Consider the following 21,707-nt stretch of genomic DNA (forward strand, 5'->3'; position numbering starts at 1 on the left):
AAAGATTTGCGTCGACTCAGATTTTTATTTCTGCAGGAATGCAATGCGCGGAATGCGGGTTCGACGACCTTTACCGCCGAGGGACCGGCCGAATTCATAGACTGCAAATTTAAAAAACGAATAATAGCGATTTGTTTATGTATATCAGTATCTGTGGGTTTTTACTTTTTATTGAAACGAGTATGTAATAAATACGAATTTATTTTAATGTTGCCTCGCTTTAATTCAACTAAATAATAAAATTGTTTTTTTTTGTACGTTTAAATTTTTGATATTCTTTATTGCCAACGTGATTCATAATTTTAATTAATGTATTTTAAAACTTAGTTACAACGATATTATTATCAGCGCATTTTTATATCGTAAAATACGTAATTTATGACGCAAGAACATTTCTATACGGATTATAAGGTGTTACAGATAACAATGTACTTTACATCCGAGTAACTTCAAAATGTTACATCACTACTATTACAGGAATAAGTTTTTTTTTTAGAAAGAAAGAAAGAAAGAAAGTGTTGTTAAAAATATATAAGTAATTAAAATTTATAAGCAGTAAATAATTAAATAAAGTCAAATAAAAATTAATAATAATACGTAGTTGAAACAACTAATATACAACATTATGCTTTATTAGTATATTGCCTTATTTACTTGGTATTTTGCGCAGTTTCAGCCATGTTGAAACATTTGTTTTATAATGTTTACTAAATATATACATAATCATAACACTTTGTACTTATCTAGGTTTTGCGAAGGTATCCTATTTGTATTCATTATGTAGGATTCCTATTTAATATACAAATTCAAAATGATCGCCGGTTTATTTTGTGGCAGTGACTATATAACTTATACACATATATTCGAACTTCATTACTAATGTCAGCATAATGTCAGTTTAGCTTCCATTTTGAAATTCTGATAAAAGTTTGCAAAAACCATAGTTTAATTATTGTCAGTCATTAGTTGTACTCCTCGACTCGATGCTACAATCACTAATGGATATAATAACACCATTAATATATTAAACTTTTGATATAACTATTAAAGAGGTGCTTCTATAAAATATTACTATGATTACATAATATTATACAATGCTGGTTACGTTAATAGATGTTATAAATAGTTACACTTCGATGATCGCACTGGTTACAAAACATTAATTAGTATAAACGATGAAGGGCGCTTTAAGCTCAGTGAAGTGCCTTCCGGACTTTTTGTATAAATTTTAAAATTTTACGAAGCCTTTTTATGCCCTTAATTGGATTATGATTTTAATGAACACAGATTAAAAAGGTCAGGTTGTTCATTACAAATGGTTAACGTAAATGGATAGTGATGTACCTTTATGTAAGTTTACTTTAAGTTATCGGAATACATTTATTTTATCAGTTACTGCATGTTACTTTCTCGTTAAACCTATATACTTATCTTTACTTCAAAATGATCTATTTGTTAGCTTTTTATTTATTTGTAGCGTGGTAGTAGGTCAATAATTCAAACTGGTAAATAGGTAGGTTTTGCTTGTGCGTTAAATGTTCCGGTTTTGCTTAAAACCTTCGTGGGAAGCATAATCCGTATCCATAACTTTATTAGGCCCTTCGGTGCGCAGGTACTAACGTACTTTAGAGCTAATTGTTTGCAGTGCAGACGCTCCGCAATAAATAATGCGCGGTAATTCATCAGAATCGCTCAGGTATTTCTGCTTCGCGCCATAAGCCGCCGCCTTAGGAATGTCGACCGACTAGCTTCGATATCGGCAGCTGTGAAAAAACAAAGCGACATACACTCTCCCTCTGAGAAGGCCGTCGGCCGAGTGAAGCTAACCTAGCTAGCTAGCTCGATTTTCCTCCCACAGAAACTCAGAAACCGCGCCTGTACGTACGTACCACGAAACTCACACATACATAAAACGTACGTCTGTGTTCCAATGCCGCTGCGCTGATTTCCTTCCTCGAGTACCCCTCCGCGCGAGACGCCGGACGATTCTGTCAATTTCTATCGAATCTGCTCCATTTCTACTTGTGAGTGACCACATTTCGTGTAAGAGAATGTCATAAGAGTATGTGGACGCGAAGTTATCGGCAGGACGAGGCGTATTTTCAGAGTATTTCGTGAATGGCATAGAATTAGCCGGGCGAGGGACGCGGGGCGAGCGCCGCGTCAGCGCCCGGAGCGCCGCGACCGGCGACCGCTACTCGCCGCTTCGCGCCGCGTTCGTTAGTCGTGTTCACGGCGCCACACGAAAAGCACGCGCGGCTCTCCTTAGAACCGGCCGGCACCCGAATAATGTTTCAGTGTTTGACAAACTCAATCGGAGGTCTCGGAAGAAGTACCGTATTTAATTTACACCGTTTAACCGACCGCATATTTTCAGTGAGTGTTACGCAGTGTGTACGGAAAAAACTTTGTCGAAGATTCTGAAGAATCTTGTGTAAAATTGTGTAATTCGCCGGCTGCGGCCGGATTGCGTTTTGCACAAACTTTTTGGTGAGTGATTATTATTGTTATTTATAAAAGTGTCAAGTGTAGATGTAGTATTAAGTAATAGAGCGTAGCCGGCTCCGCTCGACTTCAATAAGTGCGGGTAGATAAGTATAGAGATATTCTTTAGCGGAGACCGGCAGGCAGGGCGTTGCCGGTACGAGTCGCGGCTTGGGCGACGGTTCTGCGAAATGCCGGCACCCAAATTCCTCACTTTATTGAAGAAGATCTTTACCATTGCGTCCATTACTCGATCTCAATAGACAGCAATGCCACTACCAGTGTTGTTAACATTTTCTGTGGTTCCAAATTTTAGCGGTAAATAGTAAATGAATGTTGCTAAGTATTTAACTCAAAGTCGATTAATTAGGGCTGTAGGTCGCAATTGTTTACCAATATTGTTAAATGTTTTTGCGTGTTGCACAACTGAAAATTTTAGTTGTGAAACTTGTAAGTGCATCTGATATTATAAACGTAGCAAGGTATGTGGTAGTAAATACTAATTTGCAGATAAATAATGAGTCGCTTCATTTTACACTCAGTGTCAATATTTCTACACGTATGTATGTTATTTTAGATCAGATACATTATTTTAAATTTTGCGCTCAAATATTGATTTTTAATTTGTGATTAATTTGTGATTTTAATTCTATGAAATTATTCCGTTATGATGGTTAATATTAAAGTCTCATTTACTAAAATAATGTGAACGTTAGTCTATTTTTAAAATAAACGTCTGATCTTAATTATATTCAAAATATATTTCATAGAAATTTTAATGTTATTCAATTATAGGTTATTTACCACATTCCCTAAAAAAACGAACAACAAAAATAATTTTATGACCACAAATTTTCGAAAAAAATATATTTTTGTAATTTCAATTAATGTATTCAATTATTAATGGCGTAATGAATGTACCTTTTAATTTAAATTCATTAAAATATTTTGTATCATTTTAACACAACATATTGTATTTCGTAAACTTCTAAATGTTTGCTTAAATTTCGCCATCAAAGTTAAATTATACCAAGAAATAATTATATTGAGCAAGGTAAATTAAATTTATTTATTAAGTAATATTAACTCAAGTAGTTCTTGCATACATATAGTAACTACTTTTACACGCGCAATATTCTATTGTGTAGGTATAAATCATTAAATTTGTTGCGGTATTATGATTTACATTCGTCATGTATTACAAATAATAGCTATTTGTTATAAATAAACACAAACGTGTTATTGTAAGGAAAATATAAAATAGCGGGAAAATAGCGCGTAGCATCGCTTTATTGGTAAACATACATTCGCGCCATTTGCGCTTGTAAACAAAAACAGCTCCGACTACCTGGTACAGACTAAATATTCGCGGAAAAGGATGGGTTACTGGCCAGGTAGAAAATTAAAAAAAAAATGGCGGGGGTGTACACTTATTGTTGGATGAACCGGGATAGACTCCAAGGCCAATGTACCCTTTAAAACAGTTCGTTTTGGCATCCAGACTTCAGTCTAGTTTCGGGCTTCGTACTGTTCACTTCCTGCTAAGTGTCAATTGGCAGTGCTCGATCGGGATTTGTTTGTAAATACAAGGGGTCACTACCCTTAAACAAAGCTCATTTAATTTACGCTAAAACTGTTGTGCTGTTTTTTTTTTAAATCGAATCGAATTAAATCGAACACCAGTTTGTGATAGTTTCTTTCATCAGCTTAGAGCAATAAAAAGGTGATAATATTATTATAATATGCGGTTATAGTTTTACAAATCTTTCATCGTCGATAATAAACACGGTGAATATTCTTAAGAACATGAATGAATACTTTTTCTTTTTCTATTTAATAAAATACGACTACACGATAAAATTATATTCCGTTTTTTAATTAATCATCTGAGTTCTACGAAATTACTGAGTCATTACAACACTTATCATAAAATAATATAAGTAGTTTTAAGCGGAATGTTTTAATTTTCGGCGTGTGTTTGAAGTTTAATTTTCTTTTGTTGCAGACGGTGTGCGTGGAACCCATCGCGCGCATCGTCCTTGTGATAAGAGGACCCTGTGATATCGACGAGTTCGTCTTAGCTTTAAAATTAGTTAGTCTTAGTTGTAAACAAAATGTCGCCGCCAATCGACCTATTCCAGTTCAACATTTGGGACAACTCGTTGGACCAGGAATCCATGGAGTTGACCCAGACATCGGAGTTCTGGGCCCAAGTGCAGTACGAAGCGGAGAGGTTGGACCTGGTCCCGCCGGCCGACATGTCGAACATCATTTCGGACAGCGAGGTGGACTGGCGGATAATGGATACGCCGGAGGACCACAAGGACAACATAGTTCACCACGATTGCATGTGGGCCGGATCGTGCGGGGACTCCGTGCACCCGAGCAACACGTTCGTGCCGTCAGATCTGATCACCACCACGCCGGGGCAGAGCCTGCTGCGGCGGGAGATGTCGCCGCCGCGGCCGGAGACGCCGCCCTCGCTGGACGGGGACGAGCCACCCCAGTTCCGTCACGCGGTCGACGTCGCCGGGACGGCCCTGCGTCTGCTGAGGGACTCCGCGGCGGTCGCAGCCGACCACTCCTACACCCTCGCTCGCCAACACTTCGACTGCCTCGGCGTGCAAACACCTTCTGACTCTTGCGAATCAGGTCAGTATTTTCTAAGAATTATCATAACTTTAGTTTAATTTTATAATAAAATATTTCCGAAGGTGAGCGAAATGTAACAGCAGTGGTATTAGATTATATATTATTTAGGTTGCGTCTTAGAAAATACACTCTCGTCAACTTAGTGGTTATCATGGATGCTTTCAAATAACAGGTTTACGCAACATCACACCGAAGCACGTCGTTAATTCTTGTCGAAAACGTCATCTCAAATCTATCAGATACATATTTTCCGAACGCATTGGAATGTCACGTACTTTTCGTAATTACAAGCGTATGCGTGCTTATGCAATAAATCAATTATAAGATATTTAAGATAAGACCGGGGTATGTGTTAGGTATTTTATTAAATAATAATGAACGTCAGAATATTTTTAGGTTCCGTGTTAATTAAAATTTATGTTAAAATAGCTGATGTAAGCGCATTCCTTTATTGGGTCTTCGGCGCAATGCTTTAGGTAAAAAAATTGGTGTAATTTAAAATACTCAAGTATTGCGCTATAGTTCCGTCCGAAAAAATTTAAGATTGTGCAAAATAATACATAAACGTAAAAAGTTTTGAGGAAATAATTTCTCTTGTTAATTTATTTTATAGTAGGCTTTCAAACGATTTTCGCATAGGAATCGGGATGAAAAAAAATTAATACAATACTTCGTTATTCCTAATCGGGGCTGAATTAAAAAATCGCACAACAAGCACACTGGGATAGTGAGTCTAATTGGGGTTTAAGGACGTCAAGATGGGGCGAGCGGGGTGCGTCGTACGCATGCGTGGCGTGGAGCGCGGGAAACTGCGCGTATCGACCCACCCCCACCCCCTCCCCCTCCGACGTCTAGACACCCGCCTTCCGGAACCTTCGCCCATCACGACCTTGAACGCCCCAACCTTCCTTAATGTCAAACACCACACCATCCAATTGACATCCAATTAAAGATTAATTGCGACTTGTCGATACGAACCACACCTGTTAAGACAGCACTTCAATTTTGTTCTAACTCACCACCTCAGACTTGAAAAACAGAAAAAGCATTGAATGGATTTTGGAAGCTTCTTATCCAGTCAACATAAGATTGCGACATCTAATTTTCACGAAATTACTTGTTCTTTTAAAACACTTAACATCTCAGATCAAAAGAATAGACAAAGCTTCTAAAAAAAATATCAGTGAAAAAATCTGATTTGCGTATATGCGTCATAAGTAACGTACATACGTCTAAATATGCCAATCGCGTCGGATATTTACGTAGTTGTTACTCGTTACGTTGTACGATTTAAAATGTACAAAAAAATAAAATGCGATAGGTTGTTAAATGTTGCGAATATAATTTAACATTACGTAAAAGTTAAATATTTTTTATAAAAAAAACCATTTTAAAAACAATTGAAATAAAGGATTGTATTTACCTAAAATATGAGAGAGATTAATAAACCACAAATAGCGTTGTAACTATTAAATATTGTCCTTTATGTTAAAGTTAACAAGACAGTTAATAAACAGGGAAGTAAATCCTAATATTATATAACGCTCATTCGATAAATGTGTTTTCGGACAAACATTATAATATGTTTTTAATTTTGACGCGTATGAAACTTTGCAACTCCTAGCGCCATCTAGCGGCACATCTGAGAACTAAGATTCAGAGCGGGTTCCACCTGCCCTCCAAAGGTTAGGCCGGGTCGCTGGGGTCGCAGTGCGTCGGCCTAACGTCCCGTCAGCCGACATTGTCGCATCCTCCACCAGGGTGAACATCCTCGGCGTCTGGACCGCTATTAACGTGATGAATATGATCGCGTTACATCGGACGAATCTTTAATTCCAACAATTTGGGTCAGACGGAACTTAATTTGAGATTGTTTTGTTAATCAGCTATCTGCTGAATAGGTTCAAGAGCCACTGTGTTTGAAGGGTGGTAAGTGATTCTAAAGTAGTCTAACATAGTCTTCAGTATCAACGTAATGAGACCACAATGTACTTACCATAAAACGTATTTACTCTCAAATTCAACGCGTAATATTTGACCACGCAAAAACTTAACAATTAGTGTTGGTGTGACACATTTTCGTGTTTTAATTATTTCCTCAAGAACAATTGAAAAAAGACGGAAACAGCCAAGCCGATGGCCAACAAAAAGGGTCAACGTAAATTACATATAATACGTTCGGATTAACATATTATAATTAAATCGCGACCTCTTAATGACAGGCTCGAAGCAACACGTGTTACAATGTTTGTTATTATCGTTTTGCACTTACATCGGCGATAGTGGGTAAGGTCGCGATGCGCATGTCCAGTACAGGGCTGCTGATAATATACAACTTAATACTGGAAATTATACAACAGTTGAGTATTAACAGACGAAAAAATAAATTACACGGTCCAATTTGTTATTGTCACAGAAAAGCTCTCATTTCTCATAAAATAAGGTATTTTCTTAAGACTATCTAGTAGTGTTGCTTTTCTAATACATATTATCTTATTAACGATACAAATATTATCTTATTGAAATCATACCCTTTGCTGCTATATGGTATTAGTAAATAGCATGGAAAAGTCACTCTTATAATGTATCGTAAGTTTCTTATTCGACTTTTCCAATTTCTTTGGTAAATTTCTTAGAAGTATACAATTATACAAGGCATTATAAAAATAGTATAATTGATTTATTTATTTTTTATTATATATACAATAAAATTATGCAATCTGGCAACCCTATCGCGGCGTTGTTTACGCTGTCCTCCAACGCTTAGTGCATTATGTACATACGGCATGTGTTTAACTAAAATATGCAGGTAATTGTAATGTTCGTTATAAATAAATCAAGGAACGCCAGTCTCACCTTGCCTATTCCGTTACTCTTACTCGTATAAGAATGCAACGGAATGAAATGGAATCTCATTGAAGTGAGCGCACCGGACCGGTTTGCCCGCGTCTAACCGGATGACAATTTGATAGACAGCTCGGCTTGGGAAACATCGATTAAAGCTTGTAGATTTTATCGGGTCAACTTCAATACGTAGTTGACTCTGATTTGAGTTGAATGCGGTGTTCCAGGTTCGATTTCTAGGTAGACCAAATTAATGTAGATTTATGTTTTTAGTCTCGGTGTTTGCATCTATGTGTGCACATGGATGTTAGACTTACGGCTTACTTAACAAAGCAATTTTATTATTACGGAGCTGTAGTCTTCTTATGGCATTCACCATTTTTTATACTTATGTAAAAATATTTATTATTTTTAATTCATTTATTTTTTAACTTTATTTTATTAGAGTAAATTTTCGGTCGTTCAAATCCCATCACTAGCGCATTCACGCATGCGCTTATCACTTGTTACAGTTGTACGTTCAATGTCACATTTCGCGCCAATACTATCGCTCTTACGTTATTTACCGCGGAATGTAAGCTACAGATAATAAATCACGTTTATCAACTGCGGACTCCTTGCGCATCCTATTTGAGCAACGTTTTTATGATCCCGTTTAAAAAGTAACGCTTTCTAATTTCGAAATGACGTAACTTTTTTTATTTATTTTATAACTGTATGATTTAGCAATGATGATTTTTTTAATTATAGTAGCAACGAGCATTAATCATATATAGACATGTAATCAACCGCAAATACAATTGAAGTCCTGCGGTTGGCCACAGGCGTCTACCCCTTAGGACTAAGTTGAAATGCCTCATGTCTTTCGTTTACCCTTCCAACTAGTAGCTCGACACTGCTATTTCGACGTGAATAGGGAAGTAATATGTATTAAACATCAATCATTCTAACTAGGACTCCTCTTTGAGTTAAATACAATTAGGCTTTAGTCCACAACATGATCAAAATTTCGAAAAAAATAAGTGTTTTGTATAATAACTCCTGACTCCTAAAGTGAGATGAAAACCACTACGCTACAAGTATTACCATTATTAAGTATTATAGAGTACCTAATCAAAAAGATTTACTATGCAGCCATAGTTAAATGTTTGGACACAGATTGCTTTAAATAGCTAGGTGTTTTTGACCTGCTTATCTCGACAGATTGGCCGCGATCGTGATTTATGACATTTAAATTCCCGTTAGGGGACAGCTGGGTTGAATGGAGCTCCTTTAAGGGCAATTCAGGGCAATGGATCCGGTTTGCCCCAAACATTGGCTCGCTATTGTACATTTCGAACTTAAACTGCTAACGTTCGGTTAGAATCTTACAAGATTTTAAATTTCCATTGTCGTTATAATTTCTTATAAGTATTTCAACATTGTTGTTATAAATTCTGAGGCAATTATATAATAATTTATTAGTAAATATAAATTTCTTAATATTTACGAAAACCCGTATTAAAAGTTATTTTGAACAAAAATTGTAAAATATGAATTTAAGTATCCTACATTTGGGTGTTTAGTCTTTATGTTCACAACTATGGGTGGTTCTGCGTTCGATCCCCGGTCAAGCCAACCTTTAAGTTAGGTATATACATCTGCTCTAAGTTTTTGATTATTTCCATTTGTATAACGCAATCCCTCATTTATTATTTCACGCAAACGGCTCTTAAGTCACGTTGCTAAGCAGAACAAATTCGCTTACACAAATATTTAGTCTGTCATCGTGTCATACGCTAGCGCCGTAGCAACAGAATTAATTTGAGAATCACTGCTTTCTTGGTTTTATATTTAAACGTTTTTCCTTATTCGTAAACGCTTAATAGGAGCGTCTTAATTATTGTACGTAGGTATATTTTTTTATTGAAAACTCAAAATATTTAAGATGTAAGTGGTAAGAACGTACGATCAAATACAAATATACCTAACCGCAGAACAAACTTCGAAATTAAAATGTCTCGCCGAGCATCGAACCCGGTACTATCCGATAAATAATTGTTCAAAACAAAAAACTAATCAAATGTAAATAAACTTTAATTTCCTAATGTTTACAATCAAATCGCATTCCATTCAAAGGTTTCGATTAAGTTAGTAAGTAATAACTTAGTACGTTAGTATGTCGTCGAGGTAGTAAGCGTTGTAAGTGGCCTCTGGCGCGTAGTTAAAGCAATTTGCGCGGTTCCATTCGGTACTTCAAGTTACGACCTAAATATTGCCGTGTACTAGTTTAAAACCTAGGTTAGGTTGCACTAACAAGCCCATAGACGAAGTTTACAATAGACTCCATATATTATACACTTATATTTAATCAGTCAAATGAATTGAATGATAAGAAGTTACATCAGCGGCAAGCGGCTTGTACCTAGTTATGCGCCTTAATATAAACATATTAGTTTTTTAAAGTAGGAGTCTATTTGGTTAGTTGATCGGTGCACATACCTGTCACATATTACAACGGTCTAGATTTAATATATGGGTTCAGATTAGCTATAACGAGCATAGAGTGATACGGTTGCTTGGTTATTGCACGAAATTTTTAGCACTCCTTATTTGAGGTTGAATTGCGCTAATGGTATTGTGGTAAGAATATATGCCTCTGAAATGTCCCAGGTTCTGATTAGTCGAGATTACATAATAATTAGAAAAGACTGCATATGTATAAATAATTTTATGTTGCGTAAGAGGTCTTAAGACGGGTTCAAGTAAGAAAATATAATGCGGTCTCAACACCTTTTAAAAACCCCATTCACAGACTATCAGACATCATCTCTGTTCTACCACCTAAAGGTGTTCTGTACTTAAGCCCTTCAAACATTGCGCAATACAATTCAACCTCAATTCAATAGCAATAAAGTACCCGCTATCATATATTCGCGGGTTGAAATAGGTCAGTAAGCAATCTCGTTTACATAATACGAATACGTTAAAATAAAAACAAACGGCACTTGTAAAAAACCTTTTTGGCCTCCCGCTGGCCTTCGTGAATCAACTATCAATGCCGATAACGACGTGTCACACTAACATAAATTTGTATTGTCTTATCACGAAAAAGTCTTAGCAGTGATATCTCGCTCGGCAACGAGATAATTTTCATAGTCACCTTGATCTCACCGATCGGTTTGGGAATAATAACATTAATATTCATAGATTGAATTTCCTTTATAACGCGATTATGTGGTCTGGTGTCCTTGGTGATTTAGGGTTGCCAGTTTTGGGAAATATTTCGATGGTAGTAGAAGTAGTTTGATTGCTCTATCTTACGAGTATAAGAATAACGATGGTGTTTGTTAAAAGAATCACGAATATCAAACAAGTTGCTAGCAAAATGAATTTTCCCTCCCCGCGCCGAATCGGGATCACTTTGATTTATTTTCCAAATAAAATCACAATTTCCAATTTCATTAAAAATTAAAATATTTAATTTAAAATATATAGTTTAAAGTTGGCAACCCTAGTACTCTTATCCGTAATTTATATTGTTCGTTAAATGTATTGAAACAGTTCTGGCACGCAGTACGGATCAACAGAGTATTGCGTTTTGTACATGCCATAATCTCACGTGTCGCCTCTCGTGTCCGGCGCGAACTCTCGGATACTTCAGGCACGTGTCTACTCGGCCACGGTAATACTCATTATGGTAGGAATTCAATACATTTCATTGTGTGCCTTGTTTTAAGTAGGTGCTTAAATAGAATTAACTTTTTCAAAAGGTCCAAAGCGTTGATATTCCATCTAAATTGATCAGCCATGTCCAAAATTAGCACGTTAAATAGAAAAAAATATAAGTACCCAAATGTTTTCGGTATCGGTTAAATAAGTAACAACATATAAATGTTTTAAAAATTGCAGAATGAGGAATTTTATTTATGCATAGGTACAAATTTAAATCCGCAAGTCTGTTATATAAAATGATATGTCTGGTTATTCCACTTGATGGGTGTGGTACCTATTGATATAATATAACCGATATAATTAATACTAGTTTTTACCGGAAACGTATAGGTTAAGATCTTATTCGTCTCATTGACATTTACGATATCTGACACATAGTTATTTGTATTTTAATTGGCAACCGCTTACGCCTTCATTATACTATTTCGTCATTTTATAGCTGGTATCACCTTATTAGTATTCGCTTAGAACAATGGTACGGACTTGCAGAAATATCGAGAAATATTTAGAATTGCGGTGTCAATAAATTCGGTAATTCTAAAAGATAACGAAATAATTTCTAGAACTTGGTTCATAATAAAAATACAAAGAAAAAAATAAAAGCTTAAATCTCTTTTTATGCGTCATTGCTAGACACGTTTCGGGAAGACCTGGAGCACAGTAGCGTTCATGATACCCGATTTTGGATAGACAGCTTATCAGTCTATCAATTAAATATACACGCGAGGCGCCTCAATTTATTAATACCCAATTGGGCAAAGGCGGAATGATTCGCCCATGAACTTCCGCGAACCCCGCCAAGGCCGCCAATCGATCCATGTCGTCATAAATTACCACCGCCAGTTTTAGCGAGCACCCAACCTCGAGTGGCTACCACCGGCCAGATGACCGACTTTTCTCGGTTGCGTAATAAGCCAGAAATAACAGCGTGTAGGCTGCGATGAAATTATTCGCGCGTAACTATGTTAGTACAGGCGACGGGATATAAATCTGCGTTTATATATACCTACACTTATAGTCTATACAATAAAACTAAAATTAACCGTTTGTAGTTTTAAATTACGATATTCTAAAGTAATGTTAAGTTTTGCGACATGTAAACGTTTTTTGCCTGTCAATCTATTTGCTCTGATTTTCAAAATAACTAAAAATAATTTTAATTTTACTTTACAATATACTCCATCTTGGGTTCTTGCGTAAAAATCGAAAAACTTCTCCCGGAAATTCTTAAAGCCAGGCGGGAACGATAATAAAACCGGCCAAGTCCGAGTCATACTCACGCACTGAGTTCGCAGTTGGCTGATTTTAGATACAGTCTATAGAACAGATATACATACAGACGGACGGCGTAGGCTTAGTAATATACCCTTTACGTAACCCCAAAAACTGGACCAAGTAAGTCATGTTTTCATCTATCATTCTCATTATACGTTATTTGGAGTCGAGTTTAATTAATGAACGTTAAGCTGGTTCCGTTTATAGTTCCGTGGGATAATAAGAAAGTTTACGATAAAAATTATAAGCAACTCGTATCTGCTAGTACCCAAACTAATTATTGGACGTACCGTCATTCTGAGATATGTATACAGGTTGTTCCGGAAATACGATGAATAATTTCATACATGTTGCTACGGTAATACAAAGTATACAAATACAGGTTGTTAAAAAATACTAAACATTTCATAATTTCCATCGCCTGACTAATGTATTTTGTTAATATATGTAATGTCCAATTATTGTCCCAATGAATTTGTAATAAACTCTTGGTATGGTACTTACGTGAGTCTAGGTTAATCCCGGATTAAATTATTACGGAAGTATACACGTCGGCATAGGTACCCGTAGCAAAATGTTACGATAATTTCCTAACGAGAAAAATAATTAAATTGGAAACGCCACGTAAGAAACACCATGTATAAGATGGCGTGAGCGGCGTGCACGTCACGATAATTTTTAATTATCGCGCTCAAATGCCAGTGAACTTGGCCTCGGAGCGTGCCCGGCGGAGCGTGCTCGGCCCCTCAGGTCACACCTGACAGCCATGCAACCCACTCAAACCCCTACATTGACATCTTAACGCCTCTATCCCATCTTACAAATCTTCCAATACCAGAAGCACCAAAGCTGTAGGTGTGTACTTGGCGAGGTTTAAAGGCAGAGCGCCGTTCCAACTTTGGCACGAAAGTATCTGTATCTGACCTAAGGTATGACGTACTACAGAAATTTGCAGACTCCAAAGGCAAATTCGTTGAACTTATAAAAGCTAGGTACTAGTAAGTTATATACTACTTATATATATACTAGTAAGTAGTAGTTTCCAAAATAATACCTTTATAATACGTTTACCTTTCTAAGATTACAAAGTTTACTATAATAGGATTACTAAAAACCCGTGACAATAACTTACTAATACATCATAAATCCAAATAAAACTCCAAATTACCGTCTAAGACCGCTCAAAAGACAATTACCTTAATTTAATTACTGTCGAAAGAAACTCCCAACTACTCCTTCAACTTCCCTTGTTTGCACTGCAGCCTTACTTCAGCCTTACTTCAGTCGAGCATTTAATGGCCTCTTATACTGTAAGGGTTTTACCCATTAAAAGTCTGCCGAAATGAATTTTAGAGATCTGCTCTTAATTAAACAATCCGTGAAGAGCGCCAACTTTCCCCCATAGCGTGATAGACAAATTTTATACTGACGCAATTAAACTCAATCGTTAATTGAAACAGACAACACAGTTAGTATGGTAACGTTCCGATTTCAACGGACCGCAAAACCTTATAGAATATCAATATGATACGATGATTGGAAAGCCAGCTTATTGCAAAAGCCGCTCATATGACCGTTTCGCAACCGCTTAAGGGTTTTTCTGCAACTTGCTCTATGAGTTACAAAGTTTCCGCCGCGCCCATTAGGTTAACGTTTGCAAACATAACATTACGTTCTCTTGCGTAATTGGGCGAGTTAAAACTTATCCAATGTATCAAAACACGAAACTGTTTACGGCGCATCTGCGATGTCTAGCTTAAAAACCCAACCAATTAACTTCGCGAATCTATGAATCATTGCGTTTCTCACGGTGAGACGTAGACGGTACCTAGAAATTGTGACTAAAATCATGTCTCGCGCTGGCGATGCACGTTCAGCTGATTGTGTTTATCAATATACATCACGCCGCTATTTACTTTTCGTTCCGCATTGTTCATTAAAGGTGAGTTCTGAACCCGACGTTCCATCGGTTGGACACGGAACGTAACTTTATTTTTAAACTTACCTCCTCGAGGCTTCACAAAGACTGCAAGACGCTCGCTCCGGAGAGAGCTAGCTAGTTTTTGCGTTCGTATACCGGTCGCTCGGGCGGACAATAAAAAGCGGATTATCTCTGGTAACGCTTAAAATTGGAATGGCGGCGGATCTGAGAATCGTGTCTCGAGTGATGTCGATATAATAGATATGCACTAGACCGGAGACCGGCGGCGCACCGCGACAATACCGGGCGTATCGCTTACACGCAGACTTGAAACAAATACTCTCGAGCGACCGTTAATCGCGTCGGCGCCAGGGAAAGAGAAAATTGTCGAGTGAAAATCGACCCCCTATACAATGAATTCACCACGCCTACATTTAGACGTCATGTGAGCTGTGTTTGACGACAGGCGCCGATACGCAGAACGAAATTAGATCAACGCAGTGCCACGATAAGCGGCCGCGAAACTATGCGGAAATCAAATAAAAAGATTGCGTCGGTGTGTAAATTTATCGTCGCACGAAGCGATTATGCGATACGAATTTTTTCTGCGAAACAGAGTAGTTGCAGATTACTCGGACGTCCCTGAAACGCACAGTTTCGCAATCGACCAGCTGCCCACGTAACTAGTTTCTATTTCCAGTGCCTAGGATGTAATCGGAAATTCTCGCCTCGACCAGTGGGTAAGTGTTCTAATGGCGCATGCGCTAAGGCGAGCCGGTCGCCTTTAATCACAATATGCCGCTGACATAATTATTTGTTGAGTGTAACCAGATAGTGCGGTCGCATGCGGTGATTTCCGCGAAACATGCGCCGCGGAATAAACGTGATACGGGCCAACAACTACTGCACATCCGTAAGACGCGATCGGGAACCCGACGCCCACTCGGTACTCACCTCTCATTCATAGAAATACCACGTAGCTGTTACGCCGCCTTCGGAAATCTTTCCGCTAAATCGCAATCATTGCAAACTCGGCCGGAATTTAGGTCGCGTTTCCGTTCGATTCGAATTACGTGAAATTGGTTTAGATCGAGATAACCTAGATGTCCTAGATAGTTTACCTTTAGGCATTCAGTATCCTGCTCATTTGGGAGCCCTGTGCCATGTGGCCTTGGTTCTAGAAAAAGCAGGTAGATTATATTAGAGAGACGCCCGTGTTGAGGCAGTCACGTTTGACGCCACCAACTCCGTACGTCTCTCACATTTTCGATTATAAAAAATTTGAGAGCCCATTCGAAGGTTTTTTTAATGGCGTCGATTTGTCTTTTTACATAGTCAGTAACCCGTGAACCTTGGTGATTCTGGTTTCGTAGCAATGGTACCGGTCGGACGGGCCGGGTAGCGACGCTAAATTAAGTTTATTTTTTAACGTGAGTCGAATCGTCGGCGGCCGAATGATCGTGTCGCAGGTAATTCAAGGTAAACCGAGTGCGTAGTGCATCGTTGTCGGAAAGCGTGTCCACCGGTTGATAACCCGGCATCCATTGAGTGCGGACGCTGCGGCAGAAGCCGCGCACGCGCTCTCGTTTTGGCGCGAATAGCCGTGACGTCAGGCGTCTGGATCGATGTCGACAGACGCTGCGGTAGTACGACGGGGTCGACGCCCTCCCCCCTCCGCGACCCACCCCCTCCCACCTGACTACTGCAGTCGCATCCCGGCTCGGCTACACCTAGTCCCGTACTTATACGTATGTACGATGCTATGACAATCGCCCGCCTTTTATGGTGATGCGAACGTAATGAACGCTCTATGAATGAAAGTATGCGAGGAATGAAACGGTAAATGCGGGCTTTATTTGCAAACCGATAAATTTACAGTAAAATTGTTCCATATTACTTAGATATTTATACACTATTTTGCATAGGCATGCGACGAGAAATGTATTTATGGAGAATGGAAACTATTTAAATGTTTTATCTCGCAGGTACTGAGTTATTTATGCTCCCTTCATTAGTCTAAATGTTTTCTCCGTTGTTACAGAGGAGGAAATCGACGTGGTATCTCTCGGCACAACGCAGCAACCGACGCTAGCTTCTACGTCACAAGTTCGCGTTGACTCCCTCCCACGAACGCCTTCAGTGCAGGAACGGCATCATATACAGCGTACTGTGGAATCGGCAATCACGCCTCGGCCGGCCGCCAGGAAGCGGCTCATACCACCTTCGGGCATATCGTCAGCCTCGGTCCCCCGTCGGCGGACACGGGGTCCGGGGCGGCGAGGACGCTCCAACACCGACACTGACTCCGAAGCCGAATCCCCAGAAATCGAGCGACGCTCAATACACAATGATATGGAACGCTTGCGGCGGATCGGCCTCAAAAACCTTTTCGATGAACTAAAGAAGCAAATACCGGCGACTAAAGATAAGGAGCGTGCGCCGAAAGTAGTCATACTTCGCGAGGCCGCCGCTCTGTGCCGGAAGCTTAGAGAGGAGGAAATTGAGAGAGAATACCTGAAGAAACAGCAGAACAAACTTGTGACTAAGTTGAAAAAGCTTCGCACTCTGCTCTCGGCGCGCTATCGACCGTATTGAGCTCCCCGACCGCTCGTCTGGTAGTCGTTTTGTTCCATGAGAACCAGTCCTCTCGTGACACTTATGGACTGGTAACTTGAATGTAAGTCTCGAACGTAACGATGCGTTCGACCCGTCTTTTGTTACGATTATAACACGGGGACCGAAGTCTCCGTTCCTATCATTGCATCCTATGCTTTTGAGGAAGTCCTAAAATGTGGAGAGAAATGTCGAATTAAATGACAGCTTTTACGGCTTACTCTGCTTCTGTGGGAACGTAGTAACCGTTGTGAAGCAACCGCGGGTATGTTTTGCTCAAACGATTTTGCCAGTGCCAAAGTGAGCCATAAAACTGTTGATAATTCTTGGTCTTCAGTAAATACCTTTATAGATACAGACTGCTTCGTAAACTCGTAGACTGGTTTTACCTCTAAAAAATTTTTTGAATTATTGAAACTAATACAGTTCATATTGCATACAAACTTACCTACTCCGCGATTGATAAATCGAAAGATATGAAACGTTTTGGTATTGTTTCGAAACGGCGATGATAAGGATTTTTACTGGACACTTCTGTAATAAATTGTGGATTGTTGGTACGACTGGCATGGGTTTGTCGATGCTGTAAATAAGAGTAGTAGAGCGACGATAGTCTTGAATTTATTAGTTGTCTGATGCTGGAAGATGGCTGTTGTTTGCTTTACGGAAAGTTCTGGGGGGCTTGGCCACTATATATGTTTTCGGCCCGGTTCGTAGGATTTTCTACTTCATCCCCCCTCGACGCCAGTACTAGCGGGAGGGGGGCGGTGATATCAATATTGTTTTAAATTGATATTATTAAGTCTACACTAAGGTTAGTTCGCTTACGGTTTTATAGTGTTTTTGTTATTTTGTAAATTTTAACACTTAATGTTTTTTTTAATATATAGTCACGCAATTAACTCCGAATCACTATTTTAACAAACGTATTGGGAATTGTTGAACATATTGGACCACTTAAACTGATCGAATAGCTTGTACCATGTATGTAATTTGCACTTATTTGAAATGCAGTTCTAAACACATTGACTAATAAAACAAATTATATTTAGTATCAAAAACATCGTGCAAGTAAAATCTCTTTACTGTCCGTTGGTTTGAAATTCGTTAATGCAAGGGAAAAAATGAAAGTGATTTTTACGAGCGCAATTGACATATACATAGCACTTAAATTAGTATGTATAATATGTATATCGTAATCACTTCACTAGGTGTATTCGGAATATTTATGTTATTCGTATGTCGTTTGTAATAAAATGGACGCAATAATACTATGTGTTATAAAATAGTGCAGTTGACGTTAATACAGTGAAAATAATAATCTCAGTGGCGAGAGTCCGTCATGTAACAGACTGTGTATTTTGATAACAACATCAAAACCTACGGTTACAGTTTCCGAAATGGACTCTGACAAAAAATAACCACAAAATAGTTCCTCATAGTACCTACTAATAGAAAATTTGCATTTTCTTTATAATTATATGATATTTTATTACAGTAAGCTAGATTACTCGCGTTAGTTACGATAAATCAAAGTCTGGACGAAGGGGCGTCAGTGCGCGCAGTGTATTATATATTGCATTCGACTTTCCTACTCAGATTTTGGTCAGGTTGATGTTTTATCAAACACATGGTCAGCAGATTAGTACGAAGGCTTTAATTGTGTGCGGAATGTGCCTTGCTATGTACATATACATACATATAGATAATATTAGGTTTATACTCGAATTAGTTGCAAAAAATATTTTTTTGTGAGAAATATTATGTAGGAATATAGCGTTGTTCTTATAAGTAGTTTTACACGACGAAGTTTATAGTTATCGTGTTAAAGATTTGCAGTTTATCTTCCATTAGACGTAACTTGTACATAATAGGGAATAGAGCATAGACGTATACATGTCTTTTTATAACGAGTTTTTTTTTCTAGTAATTGTTTAATTTTCTTAACTGGAGAGTTACGAATTCTCGAATGTTGTACCTGCATTTAATTTTTTTTTTGTTAATCTTGACATAATTAAAGATAATAATGGTTAAGTTATCTGAAGTATCATTGATCGTAAGACAGCTTTATAATTGGTAGACACATCGAGATAATGGAAAGCGAACACTGCACATTTTGTGACAAGGCACATTTCCACCACTGCCAAATGGAAAAATTAATAGATGAAAATTTTACTTAGCAACTTGTATATATAAATAAGCTTGGGATGATTAAGTCATGTTATAGTATAATTTTTATTACTTTTCTTTGTATAGTATCCGTATGTAAGGAATATCTGAGCGTCGCCGGCGGGATGGCCAATCGAGGGGTGTAATTTTTTTTATTGATCGATTGGAGAGTGATGGGGGTTCGTGGCCCACGGGCCGGCGGCGGTCGCGTCGCGGCGTTACAGAGAATGCAGGGTGCAAAATAGATTCCGCCTAATATTAATGTTGCACTCTGCAGTCTTTGAAACGGCGTTGTTATAACGAAGGATTTGTACTTACCACCTCTGTTTCTTGGATACTACTAGTATGAAAAGAAAAGTTTTTGGGTTTTGTTCCTTTATTATTATAATCATTAAGATAATCATTAAATATGGAAATAATAAATTAGGTCGGGCCAAGGCAGAGCTTAGAAACGTTGGCTATTATTTGATTGTGATTTTTATACTTTTTTGGTGTAATCGGGAATTTTGCTAAATTTACGTGGAGATACTGTGATTTTATGTACCTGTGTGGTACTGATGGGGTTGTTTCGAAGGCTCTGTTTTGTTCGACTCGAAAAAAAACCTGATTTTTTATTTGTGATCCTACTACCTTTTTTACGATCTATGTAGTCAGAATACATACTGAATAAATAATAACACATACATACTACACGTACAACTACAAATACACTATTAATTTAATAGTAATAAGTTAAAGAAATATTTAAAAACGTACTTTTTCTCGCATAAAAACAGACTTCAAAGATATAAATTAATTTAAAATTAATCTTGCTTATAATATTTAAATTTTATAGCTTGTTACTTCACTTGAAAAAAATAAACATTTAAAAAGTTGACTATTGACCATATTAAAAAAAAACACAAGTATACTCACAACATTATGTAAAGTTCCTTAAGATTCACTTTGGGAACAATCCAACCAACTTTGACGACATGTAGAATGTAAACCATAAAATAAATTATTTATGGAGAAAAAGGTCCCTGCCTCAAACCTATCCAGAAAACAATTGAGGACATTCTTTATAGTTAGGTCATAGATAAGTAAAGATTACTCACTCCTAACAAGAAAATGTACCCAGTTTTGAGAATTGAAATAGTTGCGTAAAAAAGTTTTGCCACGTCTCCGTGCTAAAATGTCCCTAAAATATTTGAAATAATAATTTATTTATTACGTAAATTACGCAGTATTAGTTATTTATTCGTAAATTTTCTCTAAAAATGTTTTTATTTGTCAAGAATTCAAAAAAAGAACTTACTAAAATAAGCCGTTTGTGGCGTCATTCAATTTCAAGGCGGCGAAATATCTTTACTAATCTATGAGTTAGGTACAAAAGCAAGTGATGCTTAGTACTTGTACCTAAATGTTTTTCTTTTATTTGAAATATTACCCAATATGAAATAAAAAAACAAATCTGTTTAATTAACTATCAATGAGGTAACATTAAAATTGTACCTACTTAGACAAACTGTTATTTGACTGCGTAAAAGTTCCGTCAAAATGGGTGCGATCATTTCCAAGATTTGATACGAAAATTGCGAGTTTTTAATAAAGTTGAAAAATTGAAATGATAGTTAAATTGCAGTTGATTAGTTAGTAACATATAATAATAGCATTGTTGAAGAGACACCTATACAAAAATGAATACAAATAATAACAAAAACCAAATTGAGTAAAGACTATACTGACTAAGAAATGAGGATTAACATAATATTCTGTGGGAATTGGCGATGATAATGAAGCAGTGACCTTTTTTTTTTTTCTTTTCGAGGGGGAAATCTTCAAAAGGTACCCGACGACGTGGGAGCGACGTCGGGTTATGTGGGATTTTTACCGCACTAAAACCCCCCCGGTGGCCGTCCTCGGCGCTTGTTGGAGAACTCCGGGACCTCCAACGGACCACAACCGGAGTCCTCCAAGCGCGATGCCCGAATCGGGGTCTGCCCTAGGGAAGCGTTCGCTCCACCCACAACATCTGGTGATTACGACGGTATGC

The 21,707-nt window shown here is 37.8% G+C and overlaps 1 protein-coding gene across 2 annotated transcripts; it reads left to right on the forward strand.

Annotated features, from left to right (window-relative positions):
- Nucleotides 1–2,193: 2,193 nt before the first annotated feature.
- On the forward strand, nucleotides 2,194–19,429 carry Myc (bHLH transcription factor Myc). 2 transcript variants are annotated; one of them, XM_073091685.1, is made up of 3 exons: nucleotides 2,194–2,490; nucleotides 4,490–5,136; nucleotides 16,932–19,429. In XM_073091685.1, the coding sequence occupies exons 2-3, from the start codon at nucleotides 4,599–4,601 to the stop codon at nucleotides 17,483–17,485; spliced, it is 1,092 nt and encodes a 363-aa protein (XP_072947786.1). In that variant the 5' UTR covers nucleotides 2,194–2,490; nucleotides 4,490–4,598; the 3' UTR covers nucleotides 17,486–19,429. The 2 variants fall into 2 exon arrangements, with proteins under 2 accessions (XP_072947786.1, XP_072947787.1); XM_073091686.1 differs by lacking the exon at nucleotides 2,194–2,490 and adding an exon at nucleotides 3,692–4,207.
- The last annotated feature ends 2,278 nt before the right edge of the window (nucleotides 19,430–21,707 follow it).

Source organism: Epargyreus clarus, unplaced genomic scaffold, assembly GCF_041222505.1.
Source record: "Epargyreus clarus isolate Ecla_fem2 unplaced genomic scaffold, WU_Ecla_fem_2.2 ptg000034l, whole genome shotgun sequence".
Taxonomy (NCBI): Eukaryota; Metazoa; Arthropoda; class Insecta; order Lepidoptera; family Hesperiidae; genus Epargyreus; species Epargyreus clarus.